The 18,783-nt window shown below is 34.9% G+C and overlaps 1 protein-coding gene across 2 annotated transcripts; it reads right to left on the reverse strand.

Annotated features, from left to right (window-relative positions):
- Positions 1-1,579: 1,579 nt before the first annotated feature.
- On the reverse strand, positions 1,580-16,330 carry ehf (ets homologous factor). 2 transcript variants are annotated; one of them, XM_022672163.2, is made up of 9 exons: positions 16,237-16,330; positions 9,412-9,553; positions 7,663-7,929; positions 5,399-5,458; positions 5,225-5,281; positions 5,052-5,120; positions 2,924-2,968; positions 2,518-2,713; positions 1,580-2,415 (listed from the first exon to the last, which is right to left on the reverse strand). In XM_022672163.2, exons 2-9 carry the CDS (start codon positions 9,518-9,520, stop codon positions 2,316-2,318), a joined length of 903 nt encoding a protein of 300 aa, XP_022527884.1. In that variant the 5' UTR covers positions 9,521-9,553; positions 16,237-16,330; the 3' UTR covers positions 1,580-2,315. The 2 variants fall into 2 exon arrangements, with proteins under 2 accessions (XP_022527884.1, XP_007228212.1); XM_007228150.4 differs by having other exon boundaries at positions 5,225-5,284; positions 16,237-16,329.
- Positions 16,331-18,783: the final 2,453 nt, after the last annotated feature.

The following is an 18,783-nucleotide window of genomic DNA, read 5'->3' on the forward strand; positions in this document are numbered from 1 at the left end:
CTCTTATAACACATTTAAACAGGTTTTAATCATCAGCTTAGGACATATTTTTAGGCACAACACATTTGATATGTAAATCCATGAGCAGATAACATTAGTGTGTTGAAAAAGACATTTTATTATACAGATTATCATAACATACACGTTCAAAACATGATATATTAACACATTACTCATTTACTGCCCCAAACAGACTCCTCAGCATTGTAACAATCTATAGACTATATACAACAAACTCTTTTTTTTAATGATTGGCATTTGTGGTTCATAGTGTTATTCTAACCAACAATAAGTGCTTGAAATTCTATAAACACACTACCAGCAGACGGATGTTTATCTTATCTGTCTCATTACCTGGAATCTAATTTCTTTTTTTCCTGCTTGTAAAACTGACTCTTGATAGAAGGAAACTCTGCAATTGCCTGGCATTTATAAATCACTATCTGTCTTTATCTGCCTGGTGTTGATTCAGCATTCCAAATAGTTGTTGACAGTGGTTTTTAGCAACTTTCTCAGCAAATATGTTCCAGTGGGATTGTTTAGTTGGGAAACAATGGAAGACATTTCAGACTTGAGAGCCATTAATCACTGAAACATATGTAATTCTCTAGTGAAGCAAAGATTTTTAGTGTTTTCTAGGTTTTCTATCAATCTATAGCCTGTCAACCACACAACTTTTAAGAGTACGAAAGATTTACAAAAACAGGAGCTAATGTACAGAAAATGAAAGAAAATATATATTAATCTGTACACAGACCTGTAAACAGTGCAATAAGTAATCACAAGCAAAAACATCAAGAGCATATCAAACAATAATATATATTTAAGGTTTTAAAAAAAGACAGGCTCCTCCAAAATCCTTCTCTAATGACGTTGTGCTCATTTGCAGCTGATGTGCTACATCTAAATTCTAATGGTGGAGATTTGAAGTAGTAAAAAATGTGTTATATTCAATTTCATATTTCAAGCATATTTCAATTAAATACGGGGTATAAAATCGTTTTAAAAGACATTTCTTCAGTTTTGAATGCTTAGTTATGTTACCTCATTTTCTCAGCATCGTTCAAATGAGCATTTAATGTTAATTGTTTCACATGACTATACATAATTCAACAGTTATCTTTCTGGGTCTGAAGTGGCAAGGAGACAGCCATGGTTTTAAGGTAAGAATTCTACATAATGTTGCTTCAATTTCTTAATCTGGAAACAGCAGTCTAAAAAGAATTTTTAATCTAGAAAAGTTGAGTCGGTTCAAAAAGCTTTAAACTGGACATATTTAGTTGTAAAATATTCGAAGACATTTCAGATTTGAAAGCCATTAATTGCTGAATTGTGTTTACTTCACTAGTAAAGCAATTATGTTCAGTGTTTTTAGAGTCTTCTATATAGCAAATGTAAAATAATATTAAAAAATAAAAGCTCAGTTAATTTTTTTAAAACGACAGGATCCTCCAAAAACCTTCTTTAATGACATTTAAATAATTTGCAGCTAATGTGCTACATCTGATTCTAATCATAAACATTTTATGTAGTAATAAATGGGTAATTTAATACACTATTGATAATTACAGTATATTAAAGTCATATTACCTCCATCTCTCTATATTGTTAAAAATGAGGCTTAAATGTCCATATGTTTTCAAAAAGGTTAACAAACAGGTTTTCATAGCGTGTCCTATTTTTGTCACATGATTATACATAGTGCAGTAGTGAGCATTCTGGGCCAGAAGTGGCAATGACAATGATAACAAAATATTTTGCATAAGTTAATTACATTAATTTCTTAATCTTGATCTTAATCTTCGTTTTTCCTGCAAATCTATTTTAGTGGGTTAAATAAAAGTCATTTCAGACCTGGAAGCCATTAATTGCTGGAAAGTGTAAAAAAATCACTAGTGAAGCAAATATATACAGTGTTAAGTCTTCTATCTATAGAACGCCTGTTGTGCGACATACTGTAAAAGAGTGCTGAATATTTACAAATGCAGATTATGCCTTATGGTGGGTTCATGGTTGTACAGAAAAAAAAATTATGTGCACAAATCTGACCTGTAAACAGTGCAATAATTAATAATAATAATAAAAAAGCTATTTTCAGGTAAACAACAATATCGTTCAAACTTCAGTGAGGTCAGTGCATCATACCAGCCTTTTGGAAGCAGATATAGAACAAATAAAAAGCAAAGATAACATCAAAAAAGAAAAAAAAAAACAGCTGATGAAGGCCATACGTTTTTTTGTAATGGCCATAATGCTATAAATAAGTCTTCACAGATTCTCACATCTTCAAACATTCATCTTCAGCTCTTACTCCTTCACTTCTCAGTTTCTCTCCAACCACGAGCATTCCTTCCGAACTTGTAGACCAGCCTGCGCCCGTCTACACGCTCTAGAATCTCCCGTTTGTAGTAATACCTGCATTGCAACAAGAACAACAGGTTGTTTTAGTACTGTACTACTGAAAGTAATGTGTATCTATAGCAGTAAGGAAAACACGGCCAAGAACGGTTGATGCACCTCATCGCTCGACTGAGCTTCTCGTAGGTCATGCTGCTGTTGTTCTTCTTTTTGCCCCAGAGCTGTGCTACTGCCTCCGACTTTAGAAAGCGAAACACCCCCTCGGACCTGTCCTCCCACTTAATGAGGCCTGGGTTCCTCTCTGGGTTCAACAAGATGTCGCGTATGAACTCCCACAGATGGGTCCCACGAGGGTCTGAATAAGAAAAAAAAAAACAGGAATGATGAGAACACATAGCTTGAACCTGATACAGATCAGATAGTAGAGTGAGCGAGCATTGCCCAGAGATGGTGTAAAGATTAGTCTTATGATAGAAACATGAGATAATGTGATACATTGCAGGAATGGGTGAAGGAAATAAACTCCTAAAATGTACTGAAACAGAGATAAGAAGTGTTCACTCACTGTGTTTTTTGACTTGGTTGGAACGACTGTGGGACCTTTTGGTGTCTGAGGAGACAGAAAACGAGTGACGGTTACAGTCAAGACAATCAAAAACACACATAATGAGCATAATGTATGGATGTACAGTTACTGCATTGCAATTCTTAGCCAGCATGAAGTCATATTATGCACTTTGAAAAAGCATGCCTTGCGCAGCTCGAAACTTGCAAAAGGCATGTACTAATTCTCTTAATTAATCGTGGGTATGTTTGGGCGTAACGTGAAATAAACCAATCAGCGTATGCCTTGCCATTCTTTCTAAGAGCTAGGCGCACTCTGACTTTGTCGCATTGCTTTTTCAGGGGCGCAGCTACCTGGACGTGTTCAGCGCTCATTCATCCTGGGATGGGGATGCATCTGTGTTGACAATTTGCTGCCAAGATAGCAATGAACATTTGATGGTTGATGTCTGCCTAGGTTGTATTCAGTCAGTGGTGTACCTGTGTTTAGTTGCCAAGATTGCAGAACGCCAGTAGCTATTTATAGGATGCAGGCGCAAGGTGTGAAACTAGACTGTTGACAGGGTGTAAGATAATAATGAGCATTGCAATGTGCCTTGTGCAGGGTGAACAATATGGCCCCATGAATGTGACCTACACCTAGACTTTTCAAAATCCCAAAGCATCATGGGAGCACTTTATTTTCACAACTATTTAAATTGATCATATCTAATAAAAATTTACTATTTTTTAACAGAAGAATTTACAAGATTACAAAACAAAATTTGTAACATTTTAAAACATATTCCTATTTTTTTTTTAACACAGAAAACTTGGTTGACTATCTAACATTAATGAATGCATTATTTTTCATGAACAAGACATTAGGTAATACATTAACAATGCTTAGGTAATTAATTAATTAAACACGGAACAACACTATTAATTATGTAATAAAATGAAAAAAAAAACATATATATATACAGTATATATATATATATATATATATATATATATATATATATATATTATATTAGTTAACACACATTAGTAAATAAAACAAGTAACTAACTACCACTGCATAAGTGTCATCCCAGTCAATTATATTTATAATTAATATGTAGGTAATAAATATTTAACAATTACCGTATGCATAACTGCAATATAGTAGCAAATGACAAGAAGATTAACTGATGCAGTTGTTACTTGTTTACATAACATTAGTTAATACTATTAATAAAGTACATGATTTATTATCGCTCTGTTTATTAACAAATGCTTCACTTGTAATGTTAGTTCTTTAACATTTCATGTGAAAGTACCATTAATTAATGCTGTTGTTCTGTGTTTAATTAACATGACCTAAGCATTGTTAATGTATTACCTCATGTCTTGTTCATGGTTACTAATGCATTAATTTGTTTTAGTTAATTTTCATGCAGTTTCCAGCTAAAATCTGTTTTAAAAAAGTGCATTCTTGTCATTTTACGATTATTTTCTGGAGATGCCTTCCTATAAAGGAAAATACATTAGAATTTACTGGGAAAAGCCTGTAGTTTATTTTACAGTGTGTCCCTTTTGTCAGAGCCTTTCTCAAGAACAAATTTGGGAAACTTCTTAAGAAGATTGTCAATGTTGGAGACCAAGTTGGTATACTGGTCTATGCTGTTTTTAATTTGTTTTAGTGGGAAGTCAGACGTAAGACATATTTTATTCATAACATATTTTATTCATGTGCAGCCAACTGATTCATTGGATGAGTCATGTACATTTGAAGCACCAATATAGGTTAGTCTCTGAGTAAAGCTAAATGACTCAAAAGGGATTCGACATGGTGCTCATAATAGAGCCTACCCATATAGTTAAATGACAGTCTATACATCTTGTGTTAGATTTAAGTGCTTTAGGCTGGCGATGGCTTTATAAATGAGTGTAATCTGGTCCAGAGTCAGCACTGCTCTGTCTCCCTTGCCCTCATTACCACTGCCTTAAATAATGACCTCAGACAGAAGCGTAAGCTGGCAACAGTTCCTCTGCTTTCACTTATCCACACTACGGTACGATCGGCACCTGTGGAGCGTATAATTGGTTTGGATGTATCATCGGAGGAGCGTGCTGAAGCTGGTTTTGAACAGGATTATGTTTCTTACCGGGACTTGAGGGGGCTGGAGAGGTCATCATGGTAGAAGGTTGAAATGGGGTTTTAATGTCAAAAAGCTCTGTTAAAGAACCATTGTACAGACAATTAGTGCACGGCAGCTACACTGAGGAGTCCTGATAATACCCGTAATTGAAGCAAAAGTAAAGTTTAATTTCAGCTTACCTGAAGTGGCGTAAAAGCTGGGCTCCTCCTTGAAAGACAAGATTGTGCAAGGAAGATCTGCTAATAAATTAAAATTAATGCTTATTTTATATACTCAACATAACAGGGCGTACAATAAATGAACAAATGAATGAATGAATGAATCAAAAGGCAATGCAAAGCTTCAAAACTCACCATCTAATTCTGTTTTAATATCCCCTGATGTGAACATATCTGCTGAAGAGCCATACTGACCTGTCCAAGTTTAAAGGAGAGAACATTTAGACAATAATAGAACAAACACATTATTCTTACCAAGTGAAATGAACTAGTTTTAAGGCAATAAATCGTTTTTTTTTTCTCTTACTAAGGTCTTACCAAGCATCATAAGTGTAAGATTGTTTTACTGAGATTGTTTAATCTGATCTTATTTAGTCTCACTTAGAATTTTCACCTTTTTAAAAGTAATTTAGACTCAAAATAAGCACAAAAAGTAACTAGTCAAGTTATATTGATTCTTGTGTACAATGTAAGCCACAAAATAAAGAATTTTTGCTTGATTAAGCTTATTTCACTCATTTTGAAACTTTGTGATTGCTTAATTAAAAAAAAAAATTGTTCTGAAAAGTTTGTTCACCCCATTGGCAGATTTTTTAATGCTTAATTTAAGCATTTATGTCTCAATTTACATATATTTTGTCTAGTTTTTGCCAATGGATTTTCTGCAGTGTGAACATTTATTTTTTTAATTCCCTGATCAGCAGAAGTTGTTTTTTTAGTATTTGTACCAACTCTGTGTTTCATGGCCATGCATTGATTTCCTTCATCCCCACCAACATAAACTTTCAAACTAGCAAAACACGTATGTCCTGTTCTCCAACTCCGACTGAATAAACTCTTTAATTATTAGGGGTCAGAAAAGTTTACTCTCTACAAGGAAAAGTATCATAATTTTCATATCTACATGACTGAATGAAGTCGGTTGTTATATTAAAAAAAATGATTCAAATAAAGGCAGCACAATGAAGAAGTTAGATAAAACATGAGCTGAACAAGTGACAAGTGATACTAGAAGTGTTTGACATTTTACATTGTGGGTATCATTTTTATTACTTATCTCAAGCTAGTCTCATACAGCATGTAACTAAAATGTAAACACTATTAAAGTAATTAAAGGTAAAGGTACATTTTATGTTGTTTAAATCCAGACAACTTTTCCAACTTAAATACCTATTAAAAAACTACTAATATGACAAAAAGACTAAACAATAATTTATTTTTCTAAAATAACAATTTTAAGTGGAAGCTTGGTTATAACTTGCACATTACAACTAACCCACTTGTGCGAAGGCAGTACCAGACTTATAATTGTACAAACAACTACAGTATATAAAGCTCTGGAAAAAATAAGAGACCACTTCAGTTTCTGAATCAGTTTCTCTGATTTTGCTATTTATATGTATATGTTTTGAAATCAATATTTGGTGGAACCCTGGTTTTTAATCACAGTTTTCATGCACCATGGCATGTTCTCCTCCACCAGTCTTACACACTGCTTTTGATAACTTTATGCCACTCCTGGTGCAAAAATTCAAGCAGTTTAGCTTGGTTTGATGGCTTGTGATCATCCATCTTTCTCTTGCTTATTTTCCAGAGGTGTTTTTTGGTAAAATGAAAGAAACTCATCATTTTTAAGTGATCTCTTATTTTTTTTTTCAGAGTTGTATATGCGAGTTCTGGGAATTGTACACACAGCTTCATTAAAACCATATAATGAAAAAAAGTTACTTTTACACAAGAGGAATTTTAACCCCTCCAAGGCTTATTACATAATAAGATTTCTGTGCAAACTGATTGGGTTAATTTGTATTTGGTTGAAGAAATGTGTAATGACATATTCAGCCCATTCGCAATGACTTGATAAGGGTGAAGACATATCTGTTTGAATCATATCAAAATTCAGAGATGACATCACTATGGAAACATACAAGACAATATCCAAAATCATGCTTTTGTCCCTAATTTTTTCCCCAATTGAGTCTTTTCCAATGAAAATCCACTACCAGCACGCACTGTGAGGCTGAAGGCTAGCATGTGTGAGCAATATCACTAAACAGTTAAACACGCTTGGAGGAGAACACTAACTGTCTGATTCTGTATGACTAGCACCATATTGACTGGTGGGAAAAAGAGAGGGCCATTCTAGCTACCCATAGAGAATAAGGCAAACTGTTCTTTCAAGGACTCCCAGATATGGGTGGCTGTGGCATCACCAGGGATTAAATTGACAATGATCTCCCAATGAAAGGACCGAACCATGCTACATTTTACTATGTGTTAGTTTAGGCCCATCTCTACCCATCTGTTCCCATCTCTAAACACTGTGGCGGCATGTGTCAATTAAAGAAATGGTCTCAGATAAGCATTGGTGCATGAACGCCTTCACAAGCTAATCTCACCGGTCCACTTGGACTGACTGAGGTCAGTCAGACTCTGGTAGAGGATAGGCCCGAAGGATCCAGTCAGGCGGGTGAAGTCCTGATAGGTCATGCTACACAGCTGCCTCCCATCCAGATCAAAGTTATTGAAGGGTATGGCTGTGGCATCTATCTGGTGCATGTCCAGCATCTGCTGAAGCCACTCCCACACTTGATATTTGGACCAGTACTGTGGATGGAGGTCCTGAGACCATAGTCGTCCAGCGTAGCCAGACGTCATCATGGAAACTGGAAAACAGAAGGTAATAGGAGTGGGTTTACTTTATTTGCCTGGTTGATGTTTATCAATCTTTTCAGACACTTGTGATTGGCCAAGGTTGAAAGTACCACAGGGCAGGATCCTGATCTATATTTACATTTTCTAATAATGTGGGTGTTTCAAGCTGAGCAAATAGTGACAGATTACCTGAAGCAGAGCTGTCTAGTGCAAATAATGTCTAACATCTAGTGTTTCTGTAATGTCTAAACTGTTCTGAAAACCATGAAACACAATACAACTGGGAATCACTGGTTGTACTAATGATTCATACTGTTTTATACATGGTAACAGCAGAAGTTGTACAGTATAGACAGATATATACAAAATTATTTGGAGTAATTGCTTTAATTTAAAGAATTTTTCCATTATCTAGAATGATTTGATCAATTTCTAATATGCTTGACATTCAGATTGTTAATAAAGGTGCTACAAATGTGCTTTATATGTTGGCACAATCCCATTTCACCCCGTGGCCATAGCCCTCAGTTTTGTACATGTATTCCTAGGGGTAGGGTATTCCGATTCTTGTTAGGCTGAAGTGGTAGGGTGAAATGTTAGGGCTACATGGTCTTTTAAACTGATTTTTTTTAGAGTCACACACAAATAGAGGGCTATGCGAATCACTGGGAAGAAAAGACCAAAAAACACCACAATTTTAAATATTTTCCTTTTTAAAAATTACGATACCACTATATTACCATAGGTTAATGTGAAGTTTCAATGTTTTATGGCCATTTTCTTCATAACAAGCATAAACAAATCGCTAGTAGTACATCTGGCTATATTTCCCATTCCACCTTAAATGGAAAACAGACAACAACAACTGTGCAGTTTAGCCACTGACCTAGTCTTAGAGTCCCTGTAAAACACAAAATCCACCGGAGATCCTATGTAAACACACAGATGTGGGTAGTCCAGGTCCAGAAAGTAAAAATCCACTTTTAATTAGTGCTAAAAAGCCTTGTGCCTGTGGGAAGGCCAAGGTGGTTAAGGCCTTGAATACTAATTTAAGGGTTGACATAGACATAGGTGTTTTTCCTGAGCGACTCGTTTCTAAAAAGATTTTCTTTTTCTAGCTCCTGCAGTCGATGGAGGTTAAGGAACAGTTGAGAGAGACCTATTGTATTTCAAAAGGTACACGAAAATGTAGATTTTAGCAGAAGGAGACCTTTAAAGGAGAAATGCTCCTATTGCTGCATTGTAAGCCTGTTGGGAACATCAGCTAGAAACACTATAGTCCAGAATGCTGTGGGTGAACAGAGGTGAGCTATTCGACAAAAGTTCGCACTCGTTATCAAAGTTGGAAAGTTAGAAAATGATGTACAGATCAAGGAATCAAGCAAATCCAGCATATTCTATGCTTTTGAATGCATTATTAAAAGATAATATGGAAGTACAGTATAATGACATAGAAGTGAATGAGTGTGAGTGAGGATGAGGATGGACTGTACCATCTGGGCAGTTGTAGTGGGGGCTCCAGGAGGCAGGCAGCTGGTTCTCAGCACTCACACTGGCAGGGATGGTACTGGCACTCATGCTGCAGCCGCTATGAAGGACCATGGTCCAGAGCTACAGGTGCGGTCAGGGACGTCACTGCAGGTCAAATGCAAAGCAAAGCATGCGTTACGCACAGCACGAACGGTCAGTTAATCCGATTGCGCTCACTACTTAACGTGCTAGTCAAATATCCAGCTCACATCTGCTGTGTGTCACGTCCCATCACAATGATTTAAAGATAAGAGAACCTGTATATTATACCATGTCCAACGAGGCACACGGACCAGGAGAGCGAGGCGCGTGGGTGTGTTTCGTGCCTTGCCCAGCCGCACACACAAAACCGCATTGGAACAGGAATGGCGGCAGTTGGTTTGCATAAATAAAGGCTCACCTTAAGCTTCAGTTAACAACACAGTCAATGCTGTAGTCATAGCCTCCCTGTGTCTAATGTATGAGCTACTGTCTCTGAAACAGTTAGAGATACATGAATATATTTTCTATGCAGATGCCTGGACTCTTTATTAAAATGAGTCCGCATTTAATAAGAGGGGTTCTTCAATCGTCCTTTAGCCAAGAATTATTAAGATCAATGCTTCAAGAATGATTTACAGTCCCCTCCAAAAGTATTGCAACAATCAGATCATTGTCATCAGATCTCTTTAATTCTGCTGTAGACTGAAAACATTTGGGATTGACATTTAAAAAAAAAATAGCAGCTTAGAAGCCATTTTTTCTGAACCCAAACAATTTTCTTGTGAGCAAAAGTATTAGAACAGATAAACTTAGATTAGATTAACCCTTGTGTGGTGTTCGGGTCTGTGGGACCCGTTTAAATTTTTTCATCAAATGATACAAAAAAATATTTATAATATAAAACTCAAACTCATTGGCATTGGCTCATTTTTTGTGAAAAACATATATCAAAACACATTTTCGATAAACACACACTGTACACCCCCCCCCCCCCCCCCACACACACACACACATTTATATTACATACAGTATGTTTGGGCTAATAAAGGGCTAATAAACATTGCTTCATTTGTAAATTTGAAACTAAACAAATTTTCTACTCATATCTTGAGTTTAATTCATTTTCTTTTACATTTTATTAAAAAACTAATAAAAAAAGAGTAGCACTTTTTGAAAGAAATGTAACATAAGAAAGGTAAAGGGCAAATATTAACCATGTAAGCTGTTTATATTGCTTGCAATTTAGGTGAAGCAAGCATGTGTAAAGCATTTTAATGTAAAATTGCTTAATTTTGCTGAATTAAATACAAGTAACAAAGTAAACGAGTAACAAAAATATGAACACCACACAAGGGTTAAAGTGAATACAACTTAATATTTGTTTAACTTAATTTTTGCTTTTAATTTCTTTTATTTCCTTTGGCTGCAATAACTGCATCAATCCTGTGACCCACTGGCATCAAAAAACTTTTGCATTCTTCTTTTGTGATGCTTTTCCAGGCTTTAATTTGAGGGGTTAATCCATTCAGTCTCCTCTTTAGCAGGTAAAATGCATGCTCTATAGGGTTTAAGTTTGGTGCTTGGCTAGGCCGGTCTAAATCCTTCCACAAACCGTCCCCAAAAACTGAACATAGACATTCACACAGCACAATTTATTGTTTGAAAAATCACTGTACCAGGACACACCAGAACAAAAAAAAAACACCACACAGTCATTTTGTGTTCTGATATTTTTGCTCACAAGAAAAAGGTCTGAGTTCAGACAAAAGGTGCTATTTTCTATACTTTGTATCAGTTACAGATGTAAATACCTGGGAATGAAAGCTGAAATGTTGACCTTTTGTCGTTTTTGATATTCATTGTTTAATATTAATCCCAAATGTTTTTTGTCTAAGGCAGAAAAAATGGAATAGGTCTCACTGTTTTAACACAATTTGAAGGGACTCTATGGGTTTAGATGGATCTTTGTCTGGTTAAAAGTTTCTTCACTATAAAATAAAACCTTTTAAAGTTCATTAAACTCTATTTAATGTAAAAGGAACCAAACGTAGTGGGTATTGTGGCATCACTTCTTTGTCAGGTTTATGCTCCCCAAACTATTTTATATTTAATATTTTGCTGTTTTTTTTTAATTAAACAGTTTGACCCACAATAGAACAAGAGCATAAATAACCTCTATAAAAAAATTACAAAGTGTGTTACTATAGTGACAATCGTGTAATGAATAATAGAATGACAGAATCATTAAACATAATGACAAACCATTTTCCTAGTCCTAGTATAAAAAGAAAAAGTGTCCTTGTATTGAACCCAAATGTGTTCTAGTATAGAATCAAAACGTGTTTTCGTATTAAATCAATTAAAATAAATACATTAAGATAAATAAATCAGTTAACAGATAAAAAGTGATTTACAACTAAAAGTCCAGAAGCCAGGTTATATTGTCCATGCACAGAATCCAAAAATGTATTTACAAAAGAACCAACTAATACAATGATAAAAATGAGCAATTTTTGCAGTTGCGGTTTGTTGATTAACTTCGTCAAACACAGCTGACTCAACCCATCAGTAGGTGTGTTCTTTTACACAGGAAATCATCAAAGTTTGCTGAACTCTGATCCTGCTGCACTGCTACTGGCATTCCTATATGTTGTAGCAGTAGACTGGAATGACGTTATAATTACAACTCAAACAACAGACGCTCTATTTATGGCCTAATCTGACCTATATTCAGTGTTTATTGATCATTACCACGCATGGCTATAATGACTTTATAGAGGGCCATAGAACTGGAGCTCTGACAACACTGAACAGAATTAGATCCAGTTAGATTTGATACTGCGTTTACTGCACCAAACATACCAATGAATTCATTCAAAAAGCCCATAAAGTTAAGTTAAGTTTTTTAGGCCACACTTTTTTAGGTTTACACTTATAGGCCCATTGAATTGCCTGACACACCTAAGCATCTCTACTCCTCTGTAGAGATAATTTAGCCTAAATAAAGCAATTTCTCAGTTTCTCAGTTTTCATGTCCTTCTCTTTAACTCATGCTGTCCCTAACTAACATAAAGTACCAGAAAATAGTTTGGTCACACCTTAAATTCAGTGTTATTTTATTATTTTCACATTCCCGACATTGCAATTTAAATGAAATGTAATTAAATAAAAAAAAAAACATATGAAATTATTAAGTGAACAAAAAGTGTATATATAAACAAGAAACAAGAATATATTTATATTTTAGATTCTTCAAAGTAGCAACTCTTGCTAACATGATAGTTTTTAATTTTCTAGGCATTTTTCTTTCTTAACAGTTGTGTCTTGTAAAAAGTTAGTAACTTGAATTTCTTGCCTCTTAATGTGTTTGAGTGCTGTGTTATGAAGAGGCAGAAATGGTAGTAGCCCAGTGAATTAGTACAGTGAACAGCCCTGTTTGAGTAATGCTCTATTTATATATATCCATTATATAGTAAGAAATACTCAAAATAAAGAAAAAAAAAACCTTTAAGGATGAAGGTCAATCCGAAAAAATTGAAGAAGTTTAAAAATAACCTCAAGTGCAGTCACAAAGACCATCAAAAACCTTTCGATGAAACTGGCTCTCATCAGTACCACTCTAGGGGAGGAAGATAATGGGCCCTATCATACACCCTGAGCAAGGTGTGACGCATGGCTCTTTGCTATGCTCTTTACAATGCTCTTTGCTTGCTGGAGTACTTTCACAGTGTGAACTCGCAGGTCTGTATTCTCTGCTGAGATGCACGAAGTGCCCCGCTGTTAAGATAAGAATGCGCCAAAATCAGAGCACACCTGCCTCTTAAAGGGAATGGCAAGTGACAAACTGATTGGCTTGTTTTTACGTTACACCAAAGACACACCGACACGCCCTAAATACAGTGGCGCGATACGCAATTAGCTGGTGCACTAAGGATCACTAAAATAGGGCTCTAAAAGTTCGCTTTGTTACACCAGCCTCAGAAACCGAAGCTCCTACATGAGTTTACCACATGATTCCTTATGTGTTCCTTCATAGTCTGGATGACTTCAGTACTAATTTACAATGTAAGAAAAAATATAATAACAATAATTTAGAAGGTGTATCCAAATATTTGACTGGTGTTTAATTGTGAATGTAAAAAAGTACATGTGGATATGACTTTATGAACTTTAAAGTGCACACTTATTTAAAAAAAAAAAAACTTTGCACTGTACGACTGTCGAAAATAATTGTTCATCCTCAATTATTCTGAAGTCCTGAATCACGACTGTGTGAAGCAAACAACAGCTGAATCATTTTAGCTGGAAAACCTGTAAGTCACAGGAATGCCAACATCCTTAAAACTCCAAGCAAAAGTCTTTAAATCTGGACTTTGTAATCCTTGGTAGATGTGGCCAATCAGTTACAGTATCTGTTCCCTTAACATTCATTCAGAACTAAATCCAGGACTGGCAACTGGATTCAATGTTCAGATTTGATGACCTAGACAAATATTCCTCACATTGTTGTGATTTGTTTTTGCAGTGATGGCCTTATTAATGGATGGGGAAGGGAATTCTCTGGAATATGAATTGTTTCCAGTGAGAAGGATGCTGAGTGGATATATGTAAAGCATTGCCTGATTGTTACAATACTTAAACATATTGATAAAACTTAAGGCCCAAAAAGCAGAGAAAGTTTATGCAGTATTCCAGTTAACCTAAGGTTAGTCATGTATAGTAAATATTGGTGCTGTCAAGTAAAAAATCTCCAATTAAAAATTTTTTTCTGGTAATTTTGAAGAATTTCTTTTGGTCCAATCATCAAGATATTTTGACACAATGTAATGGACAGTTTGAGATTTATTTTTTGTGGAAAAGGAAAAAAATACAAAAAGGTTTTTTTTTCGTTGAACAGCGACAATATGCACTTTAAAAAATATACAAATACAATAACAGATCTTTTAAACATTAATTATTAAGTGTCTGATTATAGAACATTTTTTTGAGTAAATTTAATTTATCTAATCAAACCAATAGTTAGTAGGCAGTATTCTAACAAATCGTTTATTAAAACATTTTCATCAGCATTTTCACAATACGCAATATTTATTTCGTTATTTTATATCTACAGACTGCTGTTAAAGTACAATATCAATATTTCTAGAGCTATTCAGTATTTCATATTTACAATATGATCAGAAAAGTATTCAGTGTATTATAATACTGTCATACTGCCTATCACTAAGTCAAAAGTTCAGCTAAATCAGCAAAACTCAAAGAGGTTTTTCAGTTCTGCATCATTACTATTAGGTTAACAATACATTTAAAGTTGTGGCAACGTAAAAATATTATTACATAAGCTGAAGAGAAAATACTTTGTAAGATTTGTTTGTTTGTGTCTTCTCCCGCCATTTTTTAATAACACAATAAATGCTGAAATTGCTTAAATATGTTGTATTATATTGAGTGTGTGTTGCTTCCCATCAGTTTGTTCACTGTTCTTTCCAAACAGTCACAGAGATTTAATTTCATCAGAAGAATGCCAAGATATAATTTTAGGTAGGTTTTATAATTTTTCAGAATATTTTACTGAATAGTGCATGTTACAGTGGTTCTGACCTGAGACCAAAAAAAGTTGCTTTTTTCCGAAAACTACAGATGTTGATCTTTATACTGTTTAAAAAAGTCTAAAGAAAGTTTTTGCTTTCTGATGCTGGATCCATTAGAAAACACTGAAGGCAGTTTTTTTTTAACTCCATTACAGTCAAATCTCTTCACTATTAAAATCAACACAAATATTAAATGCATTGATTGCTTTCTCCACCTCATTTCTATGCAGTGTTAGACAACTGAAATGGATTCATCTTACTTGTATGGAACTTGAACAGTGGACCAAACCTGAGAATTAGCTCCACTTTTGAGTAATTATTGCGGAATAACTCTCAAATGTGGCCCAGTGAGGCTTCAGCAGCTGAATTATTATCCTTTCAATCCAACCAGAACAAAACTAATTATGCCTAAGAGACTTTTGCTAAATGCTCATTCTTTCAGAACCACACGCTCAGATTCTTTATTGAAACTGAAACAGATCTGCTGTAGTGATACAAAAGAAAAAAGCATGGTCTGTTCAGCTTGGATTTCAACGTTTTAGTTGTTTACAGAACTCAGGAAGCTGGGAATAACATGTAAAGCTTTTTATCTGGGAAATAAGTTGTTTATTAGCTTATATTAGACAAATGAACAATAAAATAACAAAAAAACAATGTATTGTGATTAAATTTTTTTTGAGTGAGTTAGCTTTACCATATTTGCAAAGCTCTCTTTAAGAAACCAAATAATTAGAGTTATCATCCAACCACTAGTTTATCTAATCTGTGCTTCACTATGGTAAATCAGGTGAACAAATCCATACTGTAGCTGGAGTTCATACAGAACTGTTACGTGTTATTGTTTTTCCTTTTTTACAAACATGTTGCACAATATAATGCAACAGGAGCAAATATCAGAGTCAAAATATTTAGAAATTGATTATATTTTCCCCTCAGATTCCTAATATAAATTGTGTTACAAATAGTTATTTGTGACATATATATATAAAGCAGCACTTTCGCTCCCTTAAACAACTATTTTTTGTAAAGTTGTGTAAAGGAACTTTTGCACTGACTTCTTTAAACCTTTAAAAGAGTTAGTTTTCTACACATATATATCTTAAACATCTCATATATCTCTCAGATTTTTCTTTTTTCTAATGGAAGCAAACATGTTTCATCTACAGCATTTATATATCAGTCTGAGAACCCTTTGCAGCAGCGTGTAGCACTCACCAGAGATGCTGAGGTCCAGGCCCAGTGCTGTGGAGTCTGGCGAGATGTAAGGTGTCCTGAACGTGTGTTTTGGAGTGACTTTGGCTCTCAAGAATCTATAATGCAGAATGTGAGAACCTCTCCACCAATGAGGATTTAACACTTTCTGCTTCCTCCTCGCAGGATTGGTTTGGATATTTGTGACAGGTGAGTATTTGCATATTAAACAGGAAAAGAAAAAAAAATACATACCTGTTGCTCTCTCTCTCTCTCTCTCTCTCTCTCTCTCTCTCTCTCTCTCTCTCTCTTTCTCTCTGTGTCTCTCTCTCTTTTTCCTCAGTATAGTAATCTTTTTAGCTTATCTGTAATCCTACACTACACAGTGACACCCACGCTCTCGTGAACTCAGCACTGAATGCACAATATTAGTAAAGTTGAATCGTTCATTTATTTACAGTCCCAGTTAAGTTTGTACACACCTTAAATTCAGTGTTTTTTATTTTATTTTTGCATTGTAGATTAATACTAACGTCATTTAAACTATGAAGAAAAATATGAATAAAAAATAAGTGTTAAACAAACCTGAATATGTTTTATATTTTAGATTGTTCATGTGAATTAGTCAATTCTTGCTTAGATGACAGCTTTGCACTGTTTCTTGGCCTGATTTTTCTCAGTCGTTTTTATGAGGTAGAGTCACCTGGAAAGGTTTTCAGTTAACAGCTGTGCTGAACTTGTCAAGAGTTTATTACTTAAATTTCTTGCCTCTTAATGTGTTTAAGAGCATCAGTTGTAAAGTTGTGAAGAGGTAGAGTTGATATACAGTGAGTAGCTCTATTTGAGTAACGTTTTAATCCATAGTATGGCAAAAACTACTCAACTAAATAAAGAATAACATGACTTTCAGAAATTAAGGCCAGTCAAAATTCTAGAAATAATTTAAGAACTTTGAAAATGTTCTCAAGTGCAGTGGCAAGGACATAAAAATAAAAATATGATGAAACTGGCTCTCAGCAGGACCACCCCAGGAAAGGAAGAGCAAGAGTTTCCTCTGTTGTACAGGATAAGTTTATCAGAGTTACAAGCCTCAGAAAACACAAGTTAACAGCACTTTTAAATTTGCTTTATGATTCCTTATGTGTTCCTTCCTGTCTGGATAATAATGGGAAAAAAGGAACTGAAAATGAGTTCTCTGTTCATAAACCGTTTTTTGTAAGAATAACAAACCATAGACAATCATACAGATATAGTATATTTACACATGGTGTTCATAATTTCTAACACAGTGCTCCTTTAGCATCCCCTAAAGGAAATACACTTTAGAAGGAAAAAAAAAAGAGCCAGAAAAGTGCTACACTCTAGTCATTAGACCTGAGAAGGTTGGAGGTACCACTTTTATTATTTAAGACTAAAAAAGAGGAGGGACACATATCAGTCAGTATCAAACTATGTTCACTTCAAACAGTCCAACACACATCACACACACCCAGTCCCTCCTCCACCCACTTTTCCCCTCACAAAGATCAAAAAAAGCACAGCGTGTCCTATTTTTAGTTTTGTCCAATTATGCCAACGACAAATGGACGACTTTCTTGATCTTTCTTCTGATGCCGGCTCTTGGTAGTCAGGCAGTCAGACAGACAGGCAGGCGGGTGGGGGGGTTGTTGGGGGTGTTCAGCAGTACTTGGAGGGAGTTGGTAATGATGCTATGCTGTTGATTGAAGTGGCTCTGTGAAGCACTGAGTCAGCTAATAGGTAAAAGAGCAGCGCAGTTTCCGTGGAGGGGAGTTCACTCTGGTTGAGTCTGTCTGACTTTGCTTCATTTGCATCAGTGAACGAACGCAATTATCAGGACCGTACACACAGGGGTCTTCCTCTCCTCCTCTTCCTATTGCTGAGAGTCGGCTCTGATCAATGGATTAAACTGTCGTGTTAACTTGCTGAGGCGCGGTGTTCAGTACAGCTACAGAACAGTTCAACGGGGTGAGAAATTCACTGACTAAAAATAGAAAAAAAAGCCTCTTATTAAGCCTCTTTTCTTTTAATTTATATTTATACGATCACACACCTTCACTACACAAACTGTAAGTGAATTTGCTTTTTTTTTTTTACTTAACCTCTTAAGAGGCCAGCATTTTTGTAAATTTTCTCGCTGATATAGCACACTCATTTCAAACTACGTTTAGAAATTATGTTAAAAAATTTTAAAAAGTTAGTCTGCAACTTTAAAAATATAATTAATTACAATCATAATATTGGCTCTTTCCTAAACCTCATTTTAAAAATCAATATTTTCCTGAATATAAATCAAACATTTCATGTCCTCCAAACCTTTAGTTTCATTAAGTTTGTCTAGTTTTTATATCTATTTTCGAGACTATTTCTATTTTCAGACTTTAGAATGGAACAGTATTTGAAAAAAGAAACCAGAAAAAAAAAAACTTACATAAATCTAAGGGGGGGGGGGGGGATTGAGACCTGCCTACACTGAAAAAAATGATGAGTAAAATGTACTTTAAAAAGTTTTGCAACTTTCTGAATTTGCTTTTTTTTAGTAAATTTAATTTC

The sequence above is a fragment of the Astyanax mexicanus genome, chromosome 2 (genome assembly GCF_023375975.1).
Source record: "Astyanax mexicanus isolate ESR-SI-001 chromosome 2, AstMex3_surface, whole genome shotgun sequence".
Classification (NCBI taxonomy): Eukaryota; Metazoa; Chordata; class Actinopteri; order Characiformes; family Acestrorhamphidae; genus Astyanax; species Astyanax mexicanus.